General features: G+C 33.7%; 2 protein-coding genes across 3 annotated transcripts in view; one reads left to right on the forward strand and one right to left on the reverse strand.

Moving 5' to 3' along the window:
* Positions 1 to 2,016: 2,016 nt before the first annotated feature.
* LOC126977376 (uncharacterized) lies at positions 2,017 to 6,847 on the reverse strand. The gene is made up of 2 exons (XM_050826139.1): positions 4,532 to 6,847; positions 2,017 to 2,966 (listed from the first exon to the last, which is right to left on the reverse strand). Exons 1-2 carry the CDS (start codon positions 6,645 to 6,647, stop codon positions 2,044 to 2,046), a joined length of 3,039 nt encoding a protein of 1,012 aa, XP_050682096.1. The 5' UTR covers positions 6,648 to 6,847; the 3' UTR covers positions 2,017 to 2,043.
* A 1,944-nt stretch (positions 6,848 to 8,791) lies between these two features.
* The window catches only part of LOC126977414 (27 kDa hemolymph protein-like), a 44,565-nt gene continuing 31,636 nt past the window's right edge, over positions 8,792 to 21,720 (forward strand). Inside the window, exons 1-2 of one of the 2 annotated variants that reach the window (XM_050826209.1) lie at positions 8,792 to 9,075; positions 9,803 to 9,981. In XM_050826209.1, the coding sequence (XP_050682166.1) occupies positions 9,039 to 9,075; positions 9,803 to 9,981 (216 nt within the window). In that variant the 5' untranslated portion in view covers positions 8,792 to 9,038. The remainder of the gene's footprint in view (positions 9,076 to 9,802; positions 9,982 to 21,720) is intronic. The other variant, XM_050826210.1, reaches the window with a different exon arrangement.

Consider the following 21,720-nt stretch of genomic DNA (forward strand, 5'->3'; position numbering starts at 1 on the left):
TTTTTACCTCGATGATATAATTGTTATTTGTGTACGGCTTTTTTAGAAGTTTTCATTCAGGTTAATTATATATTAAAATTATTAACTGACACTAAAAAGTAAAAAAAAAATCGTTTAAAAAACTGACTTCTAAAACTGGTACCGACTTAAAACCTATCAATAGGTAGCACATATAAATAATAACATATTATTAATATTAGAGGTAAAGGTGTATTAAATTAAATTTTTAGTTATTTGATACTTTTCAGTTTTTGGAGTCGGTTTTTTTAAACATAGTTTTTTAACCTCTATTCCAATTATTGCCGTTGTTGGTTTCGTTTAGCTTGTGCCTCTTATTACTGAGATACCCTCAACTGCTCCATCTTCACATGCACAGTAATTTTGTTGTCTTCTTGTAATCTACTCTTTCGCCTGTTTGTTGCTTTATTCGGTGTACGGCAAAAAAATAAGTGAGTAGTAACATTAAGATAAGAAAAAATATTCTTTTTTATTAGTTATTCCAAATTTTACAGTCTCATCAAAATTAGCCATAGCAATGCCAAATGGTTGCCAAGTAAAAGGGTTTATTGACCTTCTATTATCTGACCCTACGATACAGTCTTCGACTTGTTGGGCGATTGACTGACAAACTAAATTTAGTCATATATGTACACACAGCCTTGAGCTAGAATGGCGACTTTAATACTACATAATAGTAATCATAAAAAAATAAATTACAAAATATAAATAATTCACCTAAATAAATAAATTTTTCATTATATAATTTCGTAACCTGAGTAATCTAGTAGCCGCGCGCTAATGTAGGCACTGACACCTACTTGTCCTACGCCGCGCCTTAGTTCTTACTTGTAGGTGAGTAGCACCCACGTAGGGATGGTCAATTTTTTTTAAAGATAATATTTTTAGTAAATTTGAAAATTTCAATTATTTATTCATATTAACATTTATATTATTACGCTTACGATTTTAAGTAGTTTTTTCGTGTATTGATTTAATATCGTTATTGTAGCGACATGCTTTGCTTGTAAATGTTTAAACTTATTATAATTTTAGATTAATTTTAATTGTTTTAATTTTTAATTGTTGTGTCATTAATACAACCATATTATTTTATGGCCAGAGTAAAGCAGGAACAGTTGCAGTATGATATTATAGTAAGTAGTATTTTTTTTATATAAGAGGGGGCACACGCGCAAGAGGCTCACAGGATGGGGAGAGGTGAGGAAACCGCCCATGGACATCCGCAACATCAGGTGTCAAGAGATGCGTTGCCGGCCTTTAAGGTATGCTCTTTTCTGAAGGTCCGTAAGTCGTATCGGTTCGCGAAAACCGCAGCCGGTAATTGATTCCACAAAGTGGCTGTGCGAGGCAAGAAATTACTTGCAAACGCTTGCTTACGCGCGGTTGTAGAATGCCAGACGTCAACTTGATGCGGGTGGTACTTTGCACGTAATGGAAACACGGTGGTGGAATTCGGCCGCTGGAATCAACCCGAACAGCTCCTGTGTGCACTCCCCGTGATAAATGCGGTAGAAGATGCAGACAGAACCTACATCTCTACGCTACGCCAAAGAATCAAGACGATCGGAGATGACTTGATCGCCATGATTCCAGCCGCTCTTCGTTGTATGCGGTCAAATGGAAGAAGCTGGTACTGGGGAGCACCCGCCCAGAGGTGAGAACAGTACTCCATGTGAGGACGAATTTGCGCCTTATATAGTTGCAGGCGGTGGCTTATACTGAAGTACTTTCTCGCCTTACTGAGTACACCAGGCTTTTTAGAGGCCAGTTTGGCCTTCTCTTCTAAGTGACCATGTAACTGAACGTCGCTCGATATATCGACGCCAGGTATGCCGATACAGGCTGTGGCAGTTAGAGGAGTGATCTCGAATCGACGGGATACGATGAAGGGAGACTTTTTAGCGGTGAACACACAACCGTATATATTATAAATCCCAAAATAGGTTAGATACCTACGTAATTAAAAGGGAGGCTGCAAATTAATAAAACTCAACATTCAATAACAAAACAATTTTTACTTATCTAATTTGTGCATCCAACACAACAGAAAATTGCACGAACTATCTCACACATTACAATGCACGGAGTCCAACACAACACCGCTAACAGGAACATAAGAATTTGACAAAAATTATTGAGGAAAGTCATAAGACTCAAGCATTGTGGGTAACAGTCTGGACATATATGATAAACCCAAATGCATGGATGTTTTCTAAGTGTCGTTAAAAGCATATGTCGACATCCATACACAGCTATATCGTGTCGTTTTCTCATTCTTTTCTTCCTTAACGCTGTTTTCTTCTCATAATACATTTTTTCATTCTGTGTACCACCTTTATTGGCAAAAAACTGAAATACCTGCGAATCTTCTAGATGGTCTGCTATGACATTCAACGCTTCTGATTCCATTAAAGTCTGTGATAGCTTCGTGTCTTTTTCTTTCCAGGTATTTCCAAACCACCGTCTTATCGCCTTACATGTACCTACAGGATCTCTTAATCTGTGTTTTACGTAAATATAACTTCTAATCGGATGCCTTATTACAAAACATGTTGATATTAGTATTACTCGAATGCTATTAAGCGTTATATTGATAACACCATTTATAAGATTTGAAAGGAAATTTGAGGTGTACAGACCCCGTTGCTTTGCTAATTCCCTTTTTCGTTTCATTTGTTCTTTTTCTTCTCGCAACGTTTGCTTGCGTTCCTCTTTATTAACTTTGCTTAATCTCTTTTCATAATCCTCTTGTGACTCTAAAATACCTTTGGAAATCTTTTTAACACGTTTCTTTTTACGTGTTTTTGCTTTTTTCGATTTCGCGATTGGATGTTTTTCAACATCCTCTTTTTCTGGATGACACTCACAATAGCTTGGATCACATAAACATTGTATCCCGTTTTTATTGTATTCATCGTATCTTTTGCTGCGCCGTAGCGGACTATCTGTAAACATACAAATTCAATGTTATATTTGACCTCTACAAATATTTATTTTTCCTAAGTTTGTCAACTAGACATGGATTATAACATCATCATGCGATTTACAGCTTTTAATATCCGATCTCTAATTAAAGATGAATATTAATGAAGATTTAAAATATTCTGTTAATCGGACCTAAATCTGCATTATATAATTATTGTGTAAAAATAAAAGATTTTCTGTTATATTGGGTTCAGTCAGCTATAATTCAGTCGCGATAGTCTCCCAAAACGCTGAATTATTTTTATTATTATTTAAAAGTTCTGCAAGGATATTATGAACAATAACAGTAAATAAAGTATTGACTGTTTTATGTTACAAACGATTAGCCTTGCCTCAAATAAGAAGAGCGATTTTCCAATTGAAGTGCATTAAAAAAAAAGAATTATCTCTAAATTCTCAGCAACCAAAAACTTAATATTAATGTTTATGTTATGTCCAATGTAGGTTTCCAACTTATTACATTATATTGTGTAAAGGAAAGTCGTTTAATAACTTCAAAACCTAATACTTTTCTGATTTTACACCTACTATTTATCTAAGACACAACCGGTACTATTGGATACATTGATCATTTAGAAATACGATTTTCTTTTAATATATTTTTCTCGTTGGCTTTGTTTTGGTGCACATTCGAAAAATGTTTTTTAGCTGCGATTAGCGATTTTCCCGTTTTTTCCGTCACGGTTGACCTCGACATGCTCCTGAGTCGTGACGTATAGACTATCCCCGAGTAGGAGTGTTTTTTCTCATTCTGACTTAGGTCAATAGGAGAAGACAGAGTGAGAATTAGCAATGCTTTAAGTTAGCAGACTATTATGAATAAGGGGGTATATGATTAGCGGCGTATTATTAGTTAGAAGCGGGTATTAAGCGTTATACATATTATTACATATTTAATGAATGGAAGAAACTAAGCCAAAACATAATAGTTTTATCATAAAAGTCAATTAAATTAACTTTTTCTAAATCAGTGGAGTCGCTTTCATTATTTGGCTTACAGAAATAATAACCTCTCTTTCGTATTAATACTACGTTCCAACCTATCCTCTTCCAAATATTTTTGACGCAAGCGAGCCACGTTTTTGACTTCCTTATTCCATTCAATCCGATCGGAGATGACTTGATCGTCCATGATTCCAGCCGCTCTTCGTTGTATGCGGTCAAATGGAAGAAGCTGGTACTGGGGAGCACCCGCCCAGAGGTGAGAACAGTACTCCAAGTGAGGCCCAATTTGCGCCTTATATAGTTGTAGGCGGTGACTTATACTGAAGTACTTTCTCGCCTTACTGAGTACACCAAGCTTTTAAGACGCCAATTTGGTCTTCTCTTCCAAGAGACTACGGAATTGAACGTTGGGTACATCGACCATATATCGACGCCAAATTGTGGAGGTGGAGGAGATGCTGTTTACAAAAAGAGACTTGTCTCTTCTTAGTGTGCTAATTTTACTATGCTATTAACTACTGCTATTAAAATATGTTACATTGCATAAGGTTATTATGTATTTAGTAACAACTCAACATACCTTCTAATATATACGGGGTTTGTCGTTCTAAATATTTCGACCTTGTTCTGTTCTGTCCTGCAAGAACATTATTATCACTGTGGACTGTCTGATGTCTTTTTGCTTTACCGTACGATGATATAAAGCTTCGTCTTCGAACAGTTAAAGGTCTGATCTCGTAGGTTTGATTACGGATATGTCTTTTGTGAGACGGCATTGATTCCAGTTTGCGCCCATAGTATTCTGTTCGACTGAAAATTCTAGAACAGAACATCTGAAATCTTGATCTTTTAGGTCCACAAGTTTTTTCATTACACTCGTATAGGCCGGGCACCATCTTTTTCCCAATACACCTACAGTTTAACATTATGTTTTTATCCTTCATGGGCTTACTACAAATACCTGTTGGGCATATTTTAGGTTTAGATGCGCTTCTAAGTACCCCTTCAATTTCATTAGCATTCAAAATATTCATGTTCTTATTGTCTAATATCACTTCAAACAATGGACTTGTCTTGTCTTTAGTCGTTTTATTTTGTTTCATTGATTTTATTTCTCTTTTTAAAAAATTATCATCACATGTAGTGTCGCTACATTCAAGTATTTGCTTTTTCTTACACTTACAATCGAATTTGCGATACTTGTCGTGATGGGCTTTCTCGCAAACACCAGCTTCACAAGTATCGCCTATACCAAATTTTTCTAAACGTTCTAAGCGGGATGGACATATACATTTATTTGGCTTTTCGACTTTTCCAAAAGCTCTTACGTTTTTTTCAATTTCCGCAGAATTTAATACTTGAAAATTTTCCGAGTTAACCTTTATTGAAAAAAGTGGTTTTATTGGTTGTTTTTTTGGTTTCCGGTGAAATATTGAGAATAACCGAATGCCTTCTTTTTTCGATTCCGGGATTTGTTTTTTATTTAAGTTAACTTTATGTAATTGATCGCCTTCTCCAGATTTAATTTTCTGTTCATCATTTTTATTTCTTGTTTTTGGAGACATTGTTCTATTCCGTATTTCATTTTGCGGTTGAATCTGCTGCTCTAATTGAAGTTTTAATGATTTATCTTTTTTTAAATCCTTGTGGATTTTTTTGTTTTCGAAATCCTTTTGTTTGGGATTAACTTCGTAAGCTCCATGAGGTTTGCGATTTAGAGAAAACCATTTTTTTGTGGATTGATCATATTGTGGTTTAAGTTTAGTATTTTTTGATTTACTTTTTTCTGTGCTCTTATCGTAATTTTTAAGTTCAGTTTTCATAATCGGTAAGTTACTTTTATTTTTATGATTTATATCGTTCTTTCTTGGTGGGTTTTCGATATCCTTTTGCATGGAATAAACACCGTAAGTATGATGAGGCTTGGGATTTAGAGTGAACCAATTCCTTTTGAATAGGTAATTTTGTGGCTTAATTTCGCTTTTTATTGGTTTACTATTTTCCGCGTTCTTAAAATATTTTTTGGGTGCAGTTTCTATTTTCTGTAAGTTATTATTCTTATCATTTTTTCTCTGTGATCTTTTGAAATCCTTTTGCTTTCGATTAATATCGACAGCTCCATGAGGTTTGGGATTTAGTGAGAACCATTTCTTTTTGTTTCGATCAATTTGTGGTTGCTGTTCATATTCATAATTTTTTAACTTGCCTTTTTCTGCATTATTTTTATAATTTTGGGGTTTAATTTCATTTCTAAGATTTCTATTGTTTATCCTTTCTCGATTATCAAAAAAAAATCGTTTTGGGTGTAAGACGGGATCATCGTCAGTCTTCAGATTCGGAGATAATCGTTTTGTTTTGTTTAGATCATGTATGACATCGTTATCTTTATGATTTACCATAGTCTTATTTTGATCATTGTATAGTACAACCGTTGTATCCTTATTTCCATGTAACTTTTTAATTGGTGTCCATTGTTTTGCTTCTTTATGTTGATCAAGCCAATCATCACACATACAATTAATGTTTTGAACATATTTTTGCTTATAGCGAATATTATTATTAGTCTTATTAACACCAACTGATGCAAATTCGTATGGGGGTGGGGAAAAAAAGGCATCTGCATAGTGGGGTTTATGGAAATTTTGAGAATTATTATGAACTCGATAACAAACAATGTTCCTGTTTTCATCAATCATTTTCACGTATTTAATAAAAGCATATTAAAAATGCACGTATACGATTTTTCTTTTCTATAGTCATTAAATGACTATAAATAACTATATAATAACTTTTTATTTTCCATTTGTTAAATTTTACGAAGAGTAATTTATTTTCGATACAACATTTACTAAGAATTTAATAATAGGAAAATTTACCAAAATGCAGAAAATGTGACCGGTTATTGTCACAATATAGTCCTGTCACTAGGACGTATGATTATTTATTATGACAATTGCATCAATACTTATATTATGGTGTATTAAGGGATGTAAACCTTTGTCCGATATCTACGGTGAAAAATCCTTGCCATCTTGGATATAATCAGAAATATTGGTAATAGAAATAACCACTTTGTTAAAATTTTATGGTATATGCAATGATATTTAAATATAATATCATTGGGTATATGTATGTACAATAGTTTATGATATACTCTCTTCCAAAGGTCCGTGGTCCGTATTCTATTAATTAAAAAGTATATATTATTATTCGGTTGCATGTGATTTGCTTTGCGTCAAATTTTATGTATAACGCTGTGGAGATATCTCAGTTAAATTTACAGCGTTAGAAAAACTGAGCAAATGGACTTATTAACACTGCGTCTTCCGGTTCGCCATATAAATATACACATACCTAAACTATTACATTCAATTACTTCAGTTCCCGGAGCCTCGACGAGCAAGCAAAATTCAAAATCACCCGCCCTGTTAGTTTATTGGCATAAAGTGGCGCTCTCGCTTGATAACTGCTCCGAGGTGGCGCTCCGCGCTAGTAGACGTCGTTCATCAATCTTCGCCTTCTCGTAATAGTAATTATTATAAATTCTATGATAAGTATTGAATATAGGAGATAAAGGTGTACAGCAGTCACTCAATCACTATTCAGTTAAGTCTAGGGATGGCGATTCTGTCCGAAAAAATAGATTAGTAAATCGATTTGAATCGATATTCGATATTTAAAAGAATGAGTTCTTATTTGATTCACTTTATGATAGCAAATAGCCAGGTTTTCCCAGTTTCCTGGATTTCCCACCATAATCTTATATATAAATTTTAAGCTTAATAAAGTTTTGTCCCTCAACACGTAGGTTGTAGAAATAAGTTTTCTGATACCTACACATAAAATTGCTATAATAAACAGATTATAAGTAATTTTTGTATATATATTTTACTATCAAATATAGAAATTTGGAATTTGATTTTTTTTTTGATTCGCTTTGTAGTTTTTTTTTATTATAATTTAATGATTAATTGCTCGGAGATATTATCTGTCAAATATATTCTGTGATCTAGGGATGGCGATTCTTTCCGATACAGCTCGATTCTTAAATCGATTTGAATCGTACGTTGATCAATTGATTCACAAAAAAGTCAAGGTCTAAAAAAATTGTTTTTTTCCACGTTTGCATTTATAATGTAAATATTAATCGATTTTTATGAAAAACAAGGAAAAATCCGTAATAATTGATCTCTAATCGTTAAAAATCATTTTTTTTTAGTTCGGGAAATTTGATTATAACATTTTTTATAACCAAATCAAAGTCAGATCAGGTAGGAAGATATTTATTTTTAAAATGTATTTATTTCATGAAAAAGTTAAATTTCCCAAAAATTTTTCAATAATATCAGTATGTCCAGTCTTTTCGGATCCAATCGGTTCGGCTGATCCCTTACAATGTTGCCGGCAATTGAAAAAGGTCAATTTCAAGGAACAGCTGATGAGTCCATGCTACTCATAATATACATCATGATTATTGAGTGAAAGTCATAATAAATAGAGGATTTTTTGTTCTTGCCAGTAGAGTACACGTACGTAATTTTTTTTTTATTAAATAGAAGCGAGTTTTTAGATAATTAACCTTTCAACCGGGAACACTGTAATATTACGGGTACATTCAACTAAGTGTCCATTATTTTTGGTGTTTGCCAAAACAAAATAAGCGAAAAGCGATTTTCTAGGGTGAAATACCGCTTCACTGGAACGATTCTACTCAGCATATCGATCTAAAAAAATCGATACTTTCAACCTATAAAATCGATCCTCCGATTAATCGATCTCAGATCGGCATCCCTACTTTTTGAAGTGTGAACTTTGATCATCAGTGTTAACAAATAACAATTTGTGTTAGTAGGAATAGTAGGTTATGTCAGTGTGGATATGTGAGTCGTGTAGTGCGTAAAGTCTGTTCTTAACTTCATCGACCTCTGAATACTATTAAAATATTAGATCTGTTACAATTTACATAGCTGTACACTACTTATAAGTTACTACAAATCATTGTGTTTTTTGCACGTTTTGTGAAACGGACTTGTAAATAGCTTCAACGATATAATTTACGTAATATTTGTGTTAATAATAATTTAAAAATGATTTTTAAATATGTATTTTACGCTGTAATAATAGGTAAGTAATTAATTATAGGTAATCTACTTTTATAATTGAGTACTATATTAATTTCGAAATTTGAATAATATTCTGGCGGCCTGTAGATCGTACGGATGATGCTTGAAACAAGTTTTGCGCCTATTTATTAGCATTGTAAATTTTATTTTAAAAATCTCCTAATTATTATCTATTTCTTGTATTGTAAAATGAAAAAAGTTATGGCTAAATTCTTTATTATTTTTAAAATATTGACCGATGTGACCAAATAAAAAAAAGATGTATTTCCGATTTGAAATTTAAATTGCATTCGGCAGGCGTAGAGCTATTTTTCTATTGGTGTCTTTTTTTAATTTAACAATTCCTCCAATCCAAAGTCTCATCAAGCTGTGAGGAATGAGATTTTGAAAACCTATATAGCTATAGCAATTTAAAAGAAAAAATATTCATATTTTGAGTCTCACGATACGTTATTCCAGGTACATATTTTTGTAGATTTTGATTTTTTTTTTTCTAAATTTTTAGATAAGTTTCAGTAAATTATTGGCTATTTTAAAGAGGACTTTAATATTTATATACAAAAATAATTATATCAAATTCTATAAATTCTTTTCTGGTTTTAAGAAGTTAGCTTTTTTTTTTGCATATAAAAGTATTTTTTTCACAACTACCTACTCGTTTATTTGGTTTTAGAGTATTTTACTCATGATATTGTATTTCGGTTAACAATATCAATTAAAATTTATAGGAGTAGCTCAAAGCCAGTTCACTGAACCATCTATATCTGATGCATTGGATTCGCTGCCACCAGAGCTACAAGGAAAAATTGATGAAGCACAAATTGAAGCTATACAGAACAAGTCGTCAGAAGTTTTCAAAGAGAAATGTGAGAAAAATGGAGGTCTACATGCCTTTGATAATGCTGAGGTAAGTTTTTTATTCTATTAAGTATAATGTTTGATTAATTTAATTAACACTGGATGAGCTAATTGGAATTGGGAAGGGCATTCATAAAGCAGAAATACAGCCTCAAGAATATGCTGAAGTCCTTTATTACAATTGATATAAAAGGTCTGAAATGAATCATCCTATATGTGTTTTCTGTATTGCCCAAAAAATTTATAATTTATTTAAATAATTTGCCATAGTTACCATACTAGGGGACCTAATAGATACACAAACAAACTAACACTTCTATTATAAAACTAAAGACTGTTCTTAATTCAATTTTTATTTAATAACTAGCTGACTCAGCAAACATTGTATTGCCAATATTGAAATCGCGATACAAAAGTAACTGTTGATCGTAGACGGGTGAAAATTTGAAGTTGTAGTAATTAAACAATTTAATGCTGACTCATAATCAAACAAATTTAAAAAAAAATGTCAGAAAAATTAAAAAAAAACAATTTGGTGTGGACCACGGCTAACATTTTGGGGGATGAAAAATAGATGTCTGATTCTCAGACCTACCCAATATGCTCTCAAAATTTTATGAGAATCGGTCAAGCCGTTTCGGAGGTATTTAACTACAAACACCGCAACATGAGAATTTTATATATTAGATATCAAAGTTTCACCATCAATAACATTTACTAATATTGTGAATTTTTAAAATTTTTAGTTAAAGTTTTTTTTTTTTTTTTGACAAGTTATAGCTTTATACTGTGACATCTGAGGTAAGATGTTGAAATTAAGCTATTTTTGCACTCATTTTGTTAGCTTCAACTGGATGTATCTTTTTTGTAACCGACTCATTTGGACACAATTTTGACCCACTTTAAACGGCCATATTTCGTAGATTTATCTAGGACCGATCACAATACTGACAATTTGATTAAATATTTCCTGATTTTTTTTTAATTTTTGTTGTAATGTAGTATGTTTGAATTAACTAGAAAATCCAAAAAAAAAATATTTTGGTAAATTATTTTCAAATAAATAAAGCTCATGTGTCAAAAAAAATCTAGGAAATAATTATTCTATATAGTTAAACATGCATTGTGAATTGCGATTCAAATAAATGTTATTGTATTTGAAGTTAATTAAATCATTATTACTGATTCATTATTTATACAATAGATGTCTGGTGGTATTTGTATAAACTCTTTGTTAACACAATGAATTTTATTTCATATCTATACATATCTATGTTTTCATTGTTTATTTGATGTAACTCAATATTAACATTTACTTTTCTAGAATAGCTGGCTCTTGTGAGCCGAAACATTTATTTATTTCTTTAGGGAAACAAACTTCCTTAAAGGCCGGCAACACTCCTGTGATTCCTTTAGTGTTGCAAGAGATTGTGGGTGGCATTGATCACTTAACACCAGGTGACCTGTATGCTTGTTTGTCCTCCCATTCCATAACAAAAAAACCTCAAATTTGTTTGCTTAAAATAATATGATGAAAATATTTACTCATGATTCAAATATAATACATAATTTTTTGTAGGAAAGAACATTAATATGGTTTTTGTATTAATTAATGACAAAGTAGACAAAAAAGTGTCTGTTATCCGCCATTTATCTGAGTCTGAGTCTTGATTTATTATATTGATTTATAATACTTACCGACATTTTTAAGAATGTACAAAACTTGACCAAAAAAAATACTAATAGGACATCTGGATTCGAACCGAGGGTCTTCTGCTTTCCGGATCACCCAATACCCCATCTGAGCTTATTATAGTTTTAAATAATTTCGCAACTAAATTTACCTTTATATTATAACTAGCTGACCCGGCAAACATTGTTTTGCCATATAAATTATTTTTAGAGTTAGACCGTTTCTTGGACATTGGTTTATTTGTCTAAAATAAACGTAGCCTAAGTTACTCCTTAATACATCAGCTACCTGCCAATAAAAGTCGCCGGATTATCCGGAACAAACAGACAGACAGACAAAAATTCTAAAAAATGTTATTTTGGTGTATGTACCGTATATATATTCATAATATACATTTAGTAAAAAACGGTTATTTCAATATTACAAACAGACACTCCAATTTTATTTAAATGTATAGATAATTCACACAATATTTTTATAAATATGTTATTTTGGTGTGTAAGCTATATTATTGCAAAGTTTCATAAAAATCCATTCAGTAGTGTTTGCGTTAAAGGAGTTCAAACATACATCCAGACATACAAACTTTCACATCTATACTATAATCTATACTAATATTATAAAGCTGCAGTGTTTGTTTGAACGCGCTAATCTCTGGTACTACTGGTCCGATTTGAATGATTCTTTCAGTGTTGGGTAGTCCATTTATCGAGGAAGGCTATAGGCTATGTTTTTTTTTTCAAAATTAGGGATCCGTAATAAAATTGCTATTTTGTAACACAAGGTGTAAAATCGAAAACCTATTTTTGCGTGCGCTGCAAAAACTATTGACAATAGAACAAAATGATGTACAGGCTATAATATAGGCAATGTTTTATTACTTATAAAACTATCGCGTGAATTATACTTTATATGGCAAAACAACGTTTGCCGGGTCAGCTAGTTTATAATATTAATAGGATGGTATTGTAGCTGTTTCTCATGAAAACACGGATAATACTACATTTTTTAATAGAAACCTAGCTAGATCGATTTATCGCCCCCGAAATCCCCCGAAATCCCCTGTATACTAAATATTACGAAAATCGTTGGAGCCGTTTCCGAGATTCAGATTATATTTATACATATATCTATAGATAATGCATTTTTACTCTTAAATGAAAATATTATTATGCAAAATAAAAAACATTCCACTAACCGGAAATAAAAGACTCAATATTTTTTTTATACGTTGGTGAATATGGTCTTAAGTTCAAGGTCACTCGTAAAAAATACTTTAACTAGGTATAATTTGGCCTTCAGTCACTTGGTCGGGCGTGGGCCCCCAACCGTCCGAGTTTATTGGAAAATTACTACTGCTATCAATCGAGATACCTACATCTCATATTGTATTCACTTCTGATCGAATTAGGAATTTTATAACTGAAGGACGATAGCAAAATGATGAGAGAACATAGGGGCTTATTCGCCGTTCCCAATATTCATTCTATTTCTTACTTGAGATACCTTCACCTTCGCACGACACGCCACAAGTTACGATATCATCCCCACCATCTGGATATGTGGCGGTCCTCCACAGTGCGGTTTTCAAGGGGCTTTCTTCCACGTACTACGTGTTTCCGGGACGATACGACATGGGTACCTTCAAGAAAAGTGCGTACACCTTCCTTAAAGGCCGGCACCGCTCTTGTGATTCCTCTGGTGTTGCAAGAGAGTGTGGCCGGCGGTGATCACTTAACACCAGGTGACCCGTACGCTCGTTTGTTCTCCTATTCCATAAAAAAAAGATAAAAATCGTAACTATCGTTGTTTGTTATTTTCTGTCCCAATAAACTTATCGACGGTAACTCAAGTTGAGTGAGATGATCCGTACATGCTGTCTGTCAATGGAACGACGTATAGCTTACCAGTGATAGAAGTTTGTATGGAAATTTTAATGCACGCGTCCCAATATAAGGCGATAAGAATGACTTATTGGGTACATTGGGACAGCTTCAGATTATTAACAGTTAATGACTGACAGTAGAAGGTAGTAATTTACAAATAAAATTTGAAAAACAAAATTTTATGAACGATGCGGGATTCGAACCCACGACCTCTGGCGTTCCGTGCCCGTGCTCTAAACCACTGAGCTAACCGTTCGATTACCGCCTCCGATCTGTATATAGTATATTGGGAACGGCCGTATGTAGGTTATTAAACTCTCTTAACGACCTCTGAAACAAACAAACAAATAAACAAAAATATTTTATTTTGTACGTAAATTGCATAATATGTCATTTTTTCATACAGCTCGTTCGGAAGGCAGATTTCCTTAGAGAAGAACGAGCAAGAAACACTTTTGTTGCTCTTTTCAAAACAGAATGGTATTACAGATTCTTATTTTCAATTTAATTTTACAAATCATTTCAATTACAATATATGCAAAGTGATGCAACAAATTTTTTTTTAACAAAAACACAACCGCCTTCAAAAACACTATTCCAAAACAATAGATATAATATGCACTAAAAATTATAAAAATAAAGCGTATTTGTAAACAATCTAATTCTAATTACGATCGATTCATTTGACCGCGTGCAACGCAGAGCAGCTCGAATTGTCGGGGACCCAGTGCTCTGTGAACGGCTGGATCACTTGGCGTTGCGTAGAGACGTCGCTTCATTGTGTGTCTTCTACCGCATTTATCACGGGGAGTGTTCCGAAGAGCTGTTTAACCTGATTCCTGCCGCCGAATTCCACCTTCGCACGACACGCCACAAGTTAGGATATCATCTCCACCATCTGGATGTGTGGCGGTCCTCCACAGTGCGGTTTTCAAGGAGCTTTCTTCCACGTACTACAAAGCTGTGGAATGAGCTTCGTTGTACGGTGTTTCCGTGACGATACGACATGGGTACCTTCAAAAAAAGGGCGTACACCTTCCTTAAAGGCCGGCAACGCTCTTGTGATTCTTCTGGTGTTGTAAGAGAATGTGGGCGGCGGTGATCACTTAACACCAGGTGACCCGTACGCCTATTCCATAAAAAAAAATATTATTATTGGAATCGGTGTCCTTCCGCCGCGACCCGCTCTCGCCTCTCGCCTCCTCACGACTCAAGCACATCTCACCTATAACTATGTATGTAGTGACAAACCTATCTTGGATGACACCGACTCCAAATATTACAATAATCGTAACTAGAATTAGGTTTATTAAGTAGATTTTATAAAAATAGGCAATTATTTTTATACTTTTTGGCCATATTATATCTATTGTTTTGGAATAGTGTTTTTGAAGTCGGTTGTTATTTTGTTAATTTTTTGATTTTTAGTGAATTTGAAATACACTAACTAACAATTTGTCTAAATAGGTGTAGATTTACTAAATTTTTCAATGCAGCAATGAACGTAAGCGCTTTGCAATTTGATTACAGATAGTTAGAATTTTCTGCCACAGGTCGCTCCCTTACTGTAAGTCGTTGAGGAGTCCCATTGATCATCATATTCGACTACGACAATGACTTGACTATAACTATGTTATGGTAGATGACTTAAATATCCGGATAGCATAAAAAAGATTCGGCCGAATATCGTTAATTTGCTCCTAAAAATTGAAGAGTTCCGTTACTTTGTCATGGATTCCGTAATCAGAACCTAACCAAACTCTCACCAAACTATCTTTGAAGTATATCCTTTCCAATAAAAAGAATCATCGAAATCGGTTGGCGCGATATTGAGTTATTCGTAAATTTATCATCCACTTTGCTATTCGTATGTATAGCAAATTTAAGACTTTTATGGTATTCTCATGAATGCCATTGTCAGATCTGGACCAAATTACAATGGGACCACACGGGAAGCACCAGCTTTCAAATAAAAGAATTATCAAAATCGGTTCACCCAGTCGAAAGTTTTGAGGTAACAAACATAAAAAAAACATACCGACGAATTGAGAACCTCCTTCTTTTCTGAAGTCGGTTAAAAATACACAAACGTCAATAACTAAATGCACATTACACGAGAAGGTTAAAAAAAATTAATTAATATTAAAAACATAGTTATAGTTATTGAGTACATAGGCATAAAAGGCATTTATTTTCTCAAAATTGATTCCTTTAGAATTCTTTTTGATGTCATTTCTTATACTACTAGATACTACTACCGCTTCGGAAACAAATGGCGCTCTGAGAAAGAAGAAGCTGCGCTAGAAACTCTCTCAGCATTCTTTTTTTGCGCTCTTTTCAATAAAAATATACAATATTGTACAGTCATTTCTATCGCTATTAAATAATCACAATCTAGTCCCATGCTGTCCGATCATTTAGATATTCAGCAGTGAAGTAATAGTATTCACGACAGAGCCATTTTTTTATAAAACATTTAAATTTATTTATAGATAATGCCTGAACAGTGGCTGGGACTTTATTATAGAAGTGTATACATTTACCCTTAAAGCTATTATGTATCTTATGATACTTATCATACTTAACCATCACCATTTATAAAGTGCCGTCGATCGTCTGTACATTCCAGAACCTACCATTGACATTTCACACAAACTAAATATATAGATATTTTCTGAACTGTGGTTTCCCCAGTCCGATTTTTTTTTAATTTACACACAAATAAAACGATACTCTAAGTACATACATAAGCCCATTCGGGTTTTACTGCGTAGGTAATCGTCGAATGTTACAAATAATTAATTAAAAGTATATTAAAAATATTCTATACTACATAATATCAGTACTAATTACTTAATATCAGTAGTTAACTTAACACATAATTACTATTAAAACCGGCTTGTACAATTACGTCGAAATAAGATAAAATTAAAAGATAATAAGATAGAGTTAAAAATCACTTATATAAAAACTTAGTTCTGTTAAATGACTCAGTTAAGGAAAAACCGTTCTAATATGTTTTATTCAACCTTAATAATTTATAAAGTAACCAGAACCTATAAAATTTATGAGATATCAACAATACTTTATTGTTGTAGGGTTGTGGGTGTTTGTAGCTGTGATAGATGATTTTGATAATACTCGTTTTACAAATTATCTAATTTGTAAAAATAATATGCACTAAAAAGTATAAAAATAATTGCGTATTTGTATACAATCTAATTCTAATTACGATTATTATTATTATTTTTGGAATCGGTGTCCTTCCGCCGCGACCCGCTCTCGCCTCTCGCCTCCTCACGACTCAAGCACATCTCACCTATAACTATGTATGTAGTTACAAACCTATCTTGGATGACACCGACTCCAAAAATTACAATAATCGTAACTAGAATTACATTGTATAAAAAAACGCAATTATTTTTATACTTTTTAGTGCATATTATATCTATTGTTTTGGAATAGTGTTTTTTAAGTCGGTTGTTTTTTGTTATTTTTTTTTTGTTGTTTGATTTTTAGTGAATTTGAAGTACACTAACAATTTGTCTAAATATGTGTAGATTTACAAAATTTTTCAATGCAGCAATGAACGTAAGCGCTTTGCAATTTGATTACAGACAGTTAGAATTTTCTGCCACAGGTCGCACCCTCACTGTAAGTCGTTGAGGAGTCCCCATTTATCATCATATTCGACTGCGACAATTACTTGACTTGCTTCTATTTAGAACCAACCGTTCGAGTACCGCACAGTGGTTAGAGCACCGGCACGGAACGCCGGAGGTCGTGGGTTCGAATCCCGCATCGTTCATAAAATTTTGTTTTTCAAATTTTATTTGGGAATCAATATTGAAAAAAAATGTCTTATATGCCTTTTAATATCATGCAACCCACTTCAGGTAAATCATTGCCTCGTTAGCTGTGCCTATGTCCATTCAAATTGTCGGATTGTAAATTATGTTATAACTGATAATGTAAATGTTGCTGTAATAAATTATACTTTTGCTTTGATCATGATATACAATTATTTTACCTCTTTCATATATTTACTTAATAAAAAATAGGTGTTCGAATTTTTCACATTTGGCATCATTTGGTTCACTAATCAGATCTCTAGAGACTGCGTAACTTAGATGAGATTTAAGTAAAGTAATGTATCTAATATCATCATCAACCGGAAGACGTCCACCGCTGGACAAAGGCCTCCCCCAAAGATTACCACGACGATCGGTACTGCGCTGCCCTCATCCAACGTATTCTCCAGTCCATCTTGTGGGGGCCTACCAACACTGCGTCTTACGTGATTTAACTGCCCCAACGGCGATCTCTCCGCGATCTATGTGCCCTGCGAACCGCCACTTGAGTTTCGCAATCATTAATGTATGTAATAATATTAATTAATATTGACACACTTTTCACACAAATTATCTTGCCCCAAGTTAAGCATATATAGCCTGTGTTATGGGTTACAAGACAATGAAATATTTAATACAATATACTTACTTAAACATACATAAATACATTTAAACGTCCATGACTCGGAAACAAACATCCATATTCATCATATAAATGCTTGCACCTACCGCGAATCGAACCCGGGACCTCTAGCTTAGTAGGTACGATCGCTAACCACTCGGCTATACGGATTACCCTATTAATCACCAAATAAAATATCGGGCAATTTAGAAGCGATCGAAAACAGGTGTACCTACCTACAATTGTATTTGATGAAAAATAACAGAATTATTACACATTATTTCATTTCATAGACATTATACTTACAACATAAAAATACTACGTGCTGTTACACGACTGAGAGCGTATCGATTTAGGACTCCCTAAAGGGGGGGGGGGGGGGGGGGGGTTAAAGAGCGCAAGGTCAAGTTTGGCTAGCGATTTATGAATAAAGTTGTTAATTGTACGATCTAACACAATAATGGTCATTGAAATTTGTTTTTTTTTTAAATATACGTTTAAGGTCAGTAATTATAAAAATAGGATTTGATTAAGTATCTCTAATACATCTCTACAGTAATAAATAATATAAAGAGTTACGGTAAGAAACTTCAGCTACAAGGCCACATGCTGACTTATATTTGTCCATGTTTTAAAAAAATTCCTTTAAAAACTTAACTAAGTAGATATGTATACAGGGTGTCGCAAAGTTATGGGACATGAAGGGAAAGTACCTTAAATATCGAAGATAGGCTATTTTACTGAAAGAAGACTTTATGTTATTTTTAAAAGTTAGTACTTCTGCATTCAAAGATTTTCTAAAAATTACTTGCCTCGTCTGGGAATCGAACCGACTGAAATGTAAAAAAAAAACACCCCTACTTTTATAATGCCAATCGAAAGAATGGCCAAAACTAATAACTCTTCTTAAGTAACAGTATTTTAAAAGAAAGGAACAAAGTAAAATGAACGTTTTCCTACTTGGATTGGTACGAATGGACCGATTAGATGGCCGGCCAGATCCCCGGAACTTACACCATTAGATTTCTTCTTTTGGGGATATGTGAAAGATATGCTATACAAAAAACGATGCGAGAACGTGGGCGAGTTACAAACAGAATTGTGCCATATCATATCGAGTATTCACGATAAAATGATAAGAAAATCAACAGGCAGCGGACACATTAAAAGATTGGCGATTTGCGTAAGACAAGAGGGATCACATTTTGAGCATTTAATTAATTAATTTACAAAAAAATACCCACTTAATTGTCTACTTTCTTTTAAAATACTATGTTACTTAAGAAGAGTTATTAGTTTTTGGCCATTCTTTCGATTGGCATCATAAGAGTAGGGGTGATTTTTTTTTACATTTAAGTCGGTTTGAGAAATTTTAAATGCAGAATTACTAACTTTTAAAAATAACATGAAGTCTTCTTTCAGTAAAATAGCCTATCTTTGATATTTAAGGTACTTTCCCTTCATGTCCCATAACTTTGGGACATCCTGTATATGCGTAAAACGGACTATTTGATGTATTTACTACATATTTGTTTTCTGTAAATTCTCTATCGAATTTACGATCGATAAATACAGTTGCTATATTAATATATTGGTCACGAAACTGAAGTCGTGCATCAGACGTCTAATTTAACGCGTTTGTATAATTTTATGATCACTCCTGCTATAACTATTCAAATTTTAAATAGAATAATTTAATCATATGTACCTACGAATAAATTACATTTTCTTTAAATATTACCTACTTGTTTAAACAGGCGTCCGTAGGCGAGTTTGGCCGCGTAAGTTGTTGTTTGCGGGTAATCTGACAATCTATTTTATTATTTAAGTACCCAAAAAACTGCTTATTGTTATAAGCAGTTTTTTGGGTCAAGTCACCGAAAGTACCTATAAATAAGGTCCAGCCCTTTCGCAGCGTAGCCCGAACAAACGGATAGAGAAAAATTAAAATTAAAGGCACTTGACTACTTTTTTTAAATATAAGTATAAGTTAAATTTATGTTGGGCCCTTATTTGGAAAGGCTAACGTATGCGTAAAAATTAAATTTAATATATAACTAGCTGACCCGACAGACGTTGTTCTGTGCATAATAGATAAAATACTGTTTTTTTATGAATTTGTCAATAATATTTCATAACACCAAGAATTATAATATAGGAAAATATGCTCCCTGTCATACATAATATAGAACGTCATTGTTCCCTGTTGTAAACTATAATGAAATTGTTTCACAGCAGAACCGTCAAACCGTGCGTCTATAAATTTTCTCACAGAAAAGATGTCCATACAAAACAAATATTGGAAATAAAAATAATTATAGGTTCGAAATCGAAATAAAAAGTATCCTATCTCTCAAGTTAGACTAAACTGCACTCCATGTAGTAATCCCCATTAAAATCCGTTCATTAGTTTAGGAGTCCTTCGCGGATAAACAACGTGTCACGTAATTTATAATATTATATTAAGATTTGTCGCCAGTAGACGAGTTTGAGGTTCACATTTAGGTGAAAGACTCAATTATTTATGAGTTATCTTAATTGTTAATTCCTCTAATATTTGTTAGTCGACATTCAGAATGCACCCGCATGTCGTAGAGTTAGAGGTTATAAGCGTCCTCCACCGAAGAATAGTCCCTCACTGAACCTCCGACAGGGATAGCCGGTAACACAGATCTCTGCTGAAAGCAACTCGACACGAGTTTCGCCTTTAAACGAGACATCCTCAGGAGCTGTTGACTTGTCGAACTCTGGCAAGAGAGTGAATTGTATGGGCCTTACATCGCCTTAATAATAGCCTTAATGTAGCTATCAAATCACGTACTTCTACAATCCCCGCAGTTGTCATATTTATGCCTAAGTTTAATATTCTTACCGGATCAGGAAATATTATTCGTATGACGATTTGTGCCCGAACGTGGTGTTATTGCCTCTCATTCACCTTCAATTTAATAATAAAATTTTCTATTTAATTAACCACAATAGAAAATTTATTGAAGTAGCCGTTACTTTGCGGAAATCCATAATGATACAAATGATTTAAGTTTTCTTTAGTGTTAATTCCGCTTCGTGCCAGATTTTGGCGAGACAACACGTCCTGAGGATGCCTCGTGTAGAGGCGAAACACGTGTCGAATTGTTTAAAACAAATATTGGCGGAATTAACACTAAAGAAAACTTAAATCATTTGTATAACTACAATAGAGACAGTAGGCTGCTTTTCCACCAGATATGTGCAAGAATGCGTGCGAGGGATGTGTTTGTAAAGAATCAATACTATCGCTTCATTTACCTCACCTCGGTCAGCACAGCTCAGGTGGAAATAGCTCAGCGGAGCTAGATTTTTGCGCAAGCGAGGGATGTGTGCGAGGGAAGTGTGCAAGTAATGTGTTGCGCTATTTGCGACATACTGTACCAGCCATCATACTACATCGCACCCCCGTCGACAAATTTCACAGCTTCGGCACACATCCTCGCACAGCTTTGGTCTACACATTTTCACAGCACAGCTAGACATCCTCGCACGACACATTTCCCTCGCACATCTCTGGTAGAAACGCAGCCTTAAGAAATGTGTTAGTGTGTACATTCTTAGTTTGAAACTATGAAGTAAACTAAACTTTTTTTTTATGAAAATAAGGTACGAGACGAGCGGGACGCACAGCTGATGGTAATGGATACGCCCTGCCCATTACAATGCCGGGCCGCTCAAGATTCTTGAAAAACCCCTAAAATTCTGA

This window comes from Leptidea sinapis, chromosome 45 (assembly GCF_905404315.1).
Source record: "Leptidea sinapis chromosome 45, ilLepSina1.1, whole genome shotgun sequence".
Classification (NCBI taxonomy): domain Eukaryota; kingdom Metazoa; phylum Arthropoda; class Insecta; order Lepidoptera; family Pieridae; genus Leptidea; species Leptidea sinapis.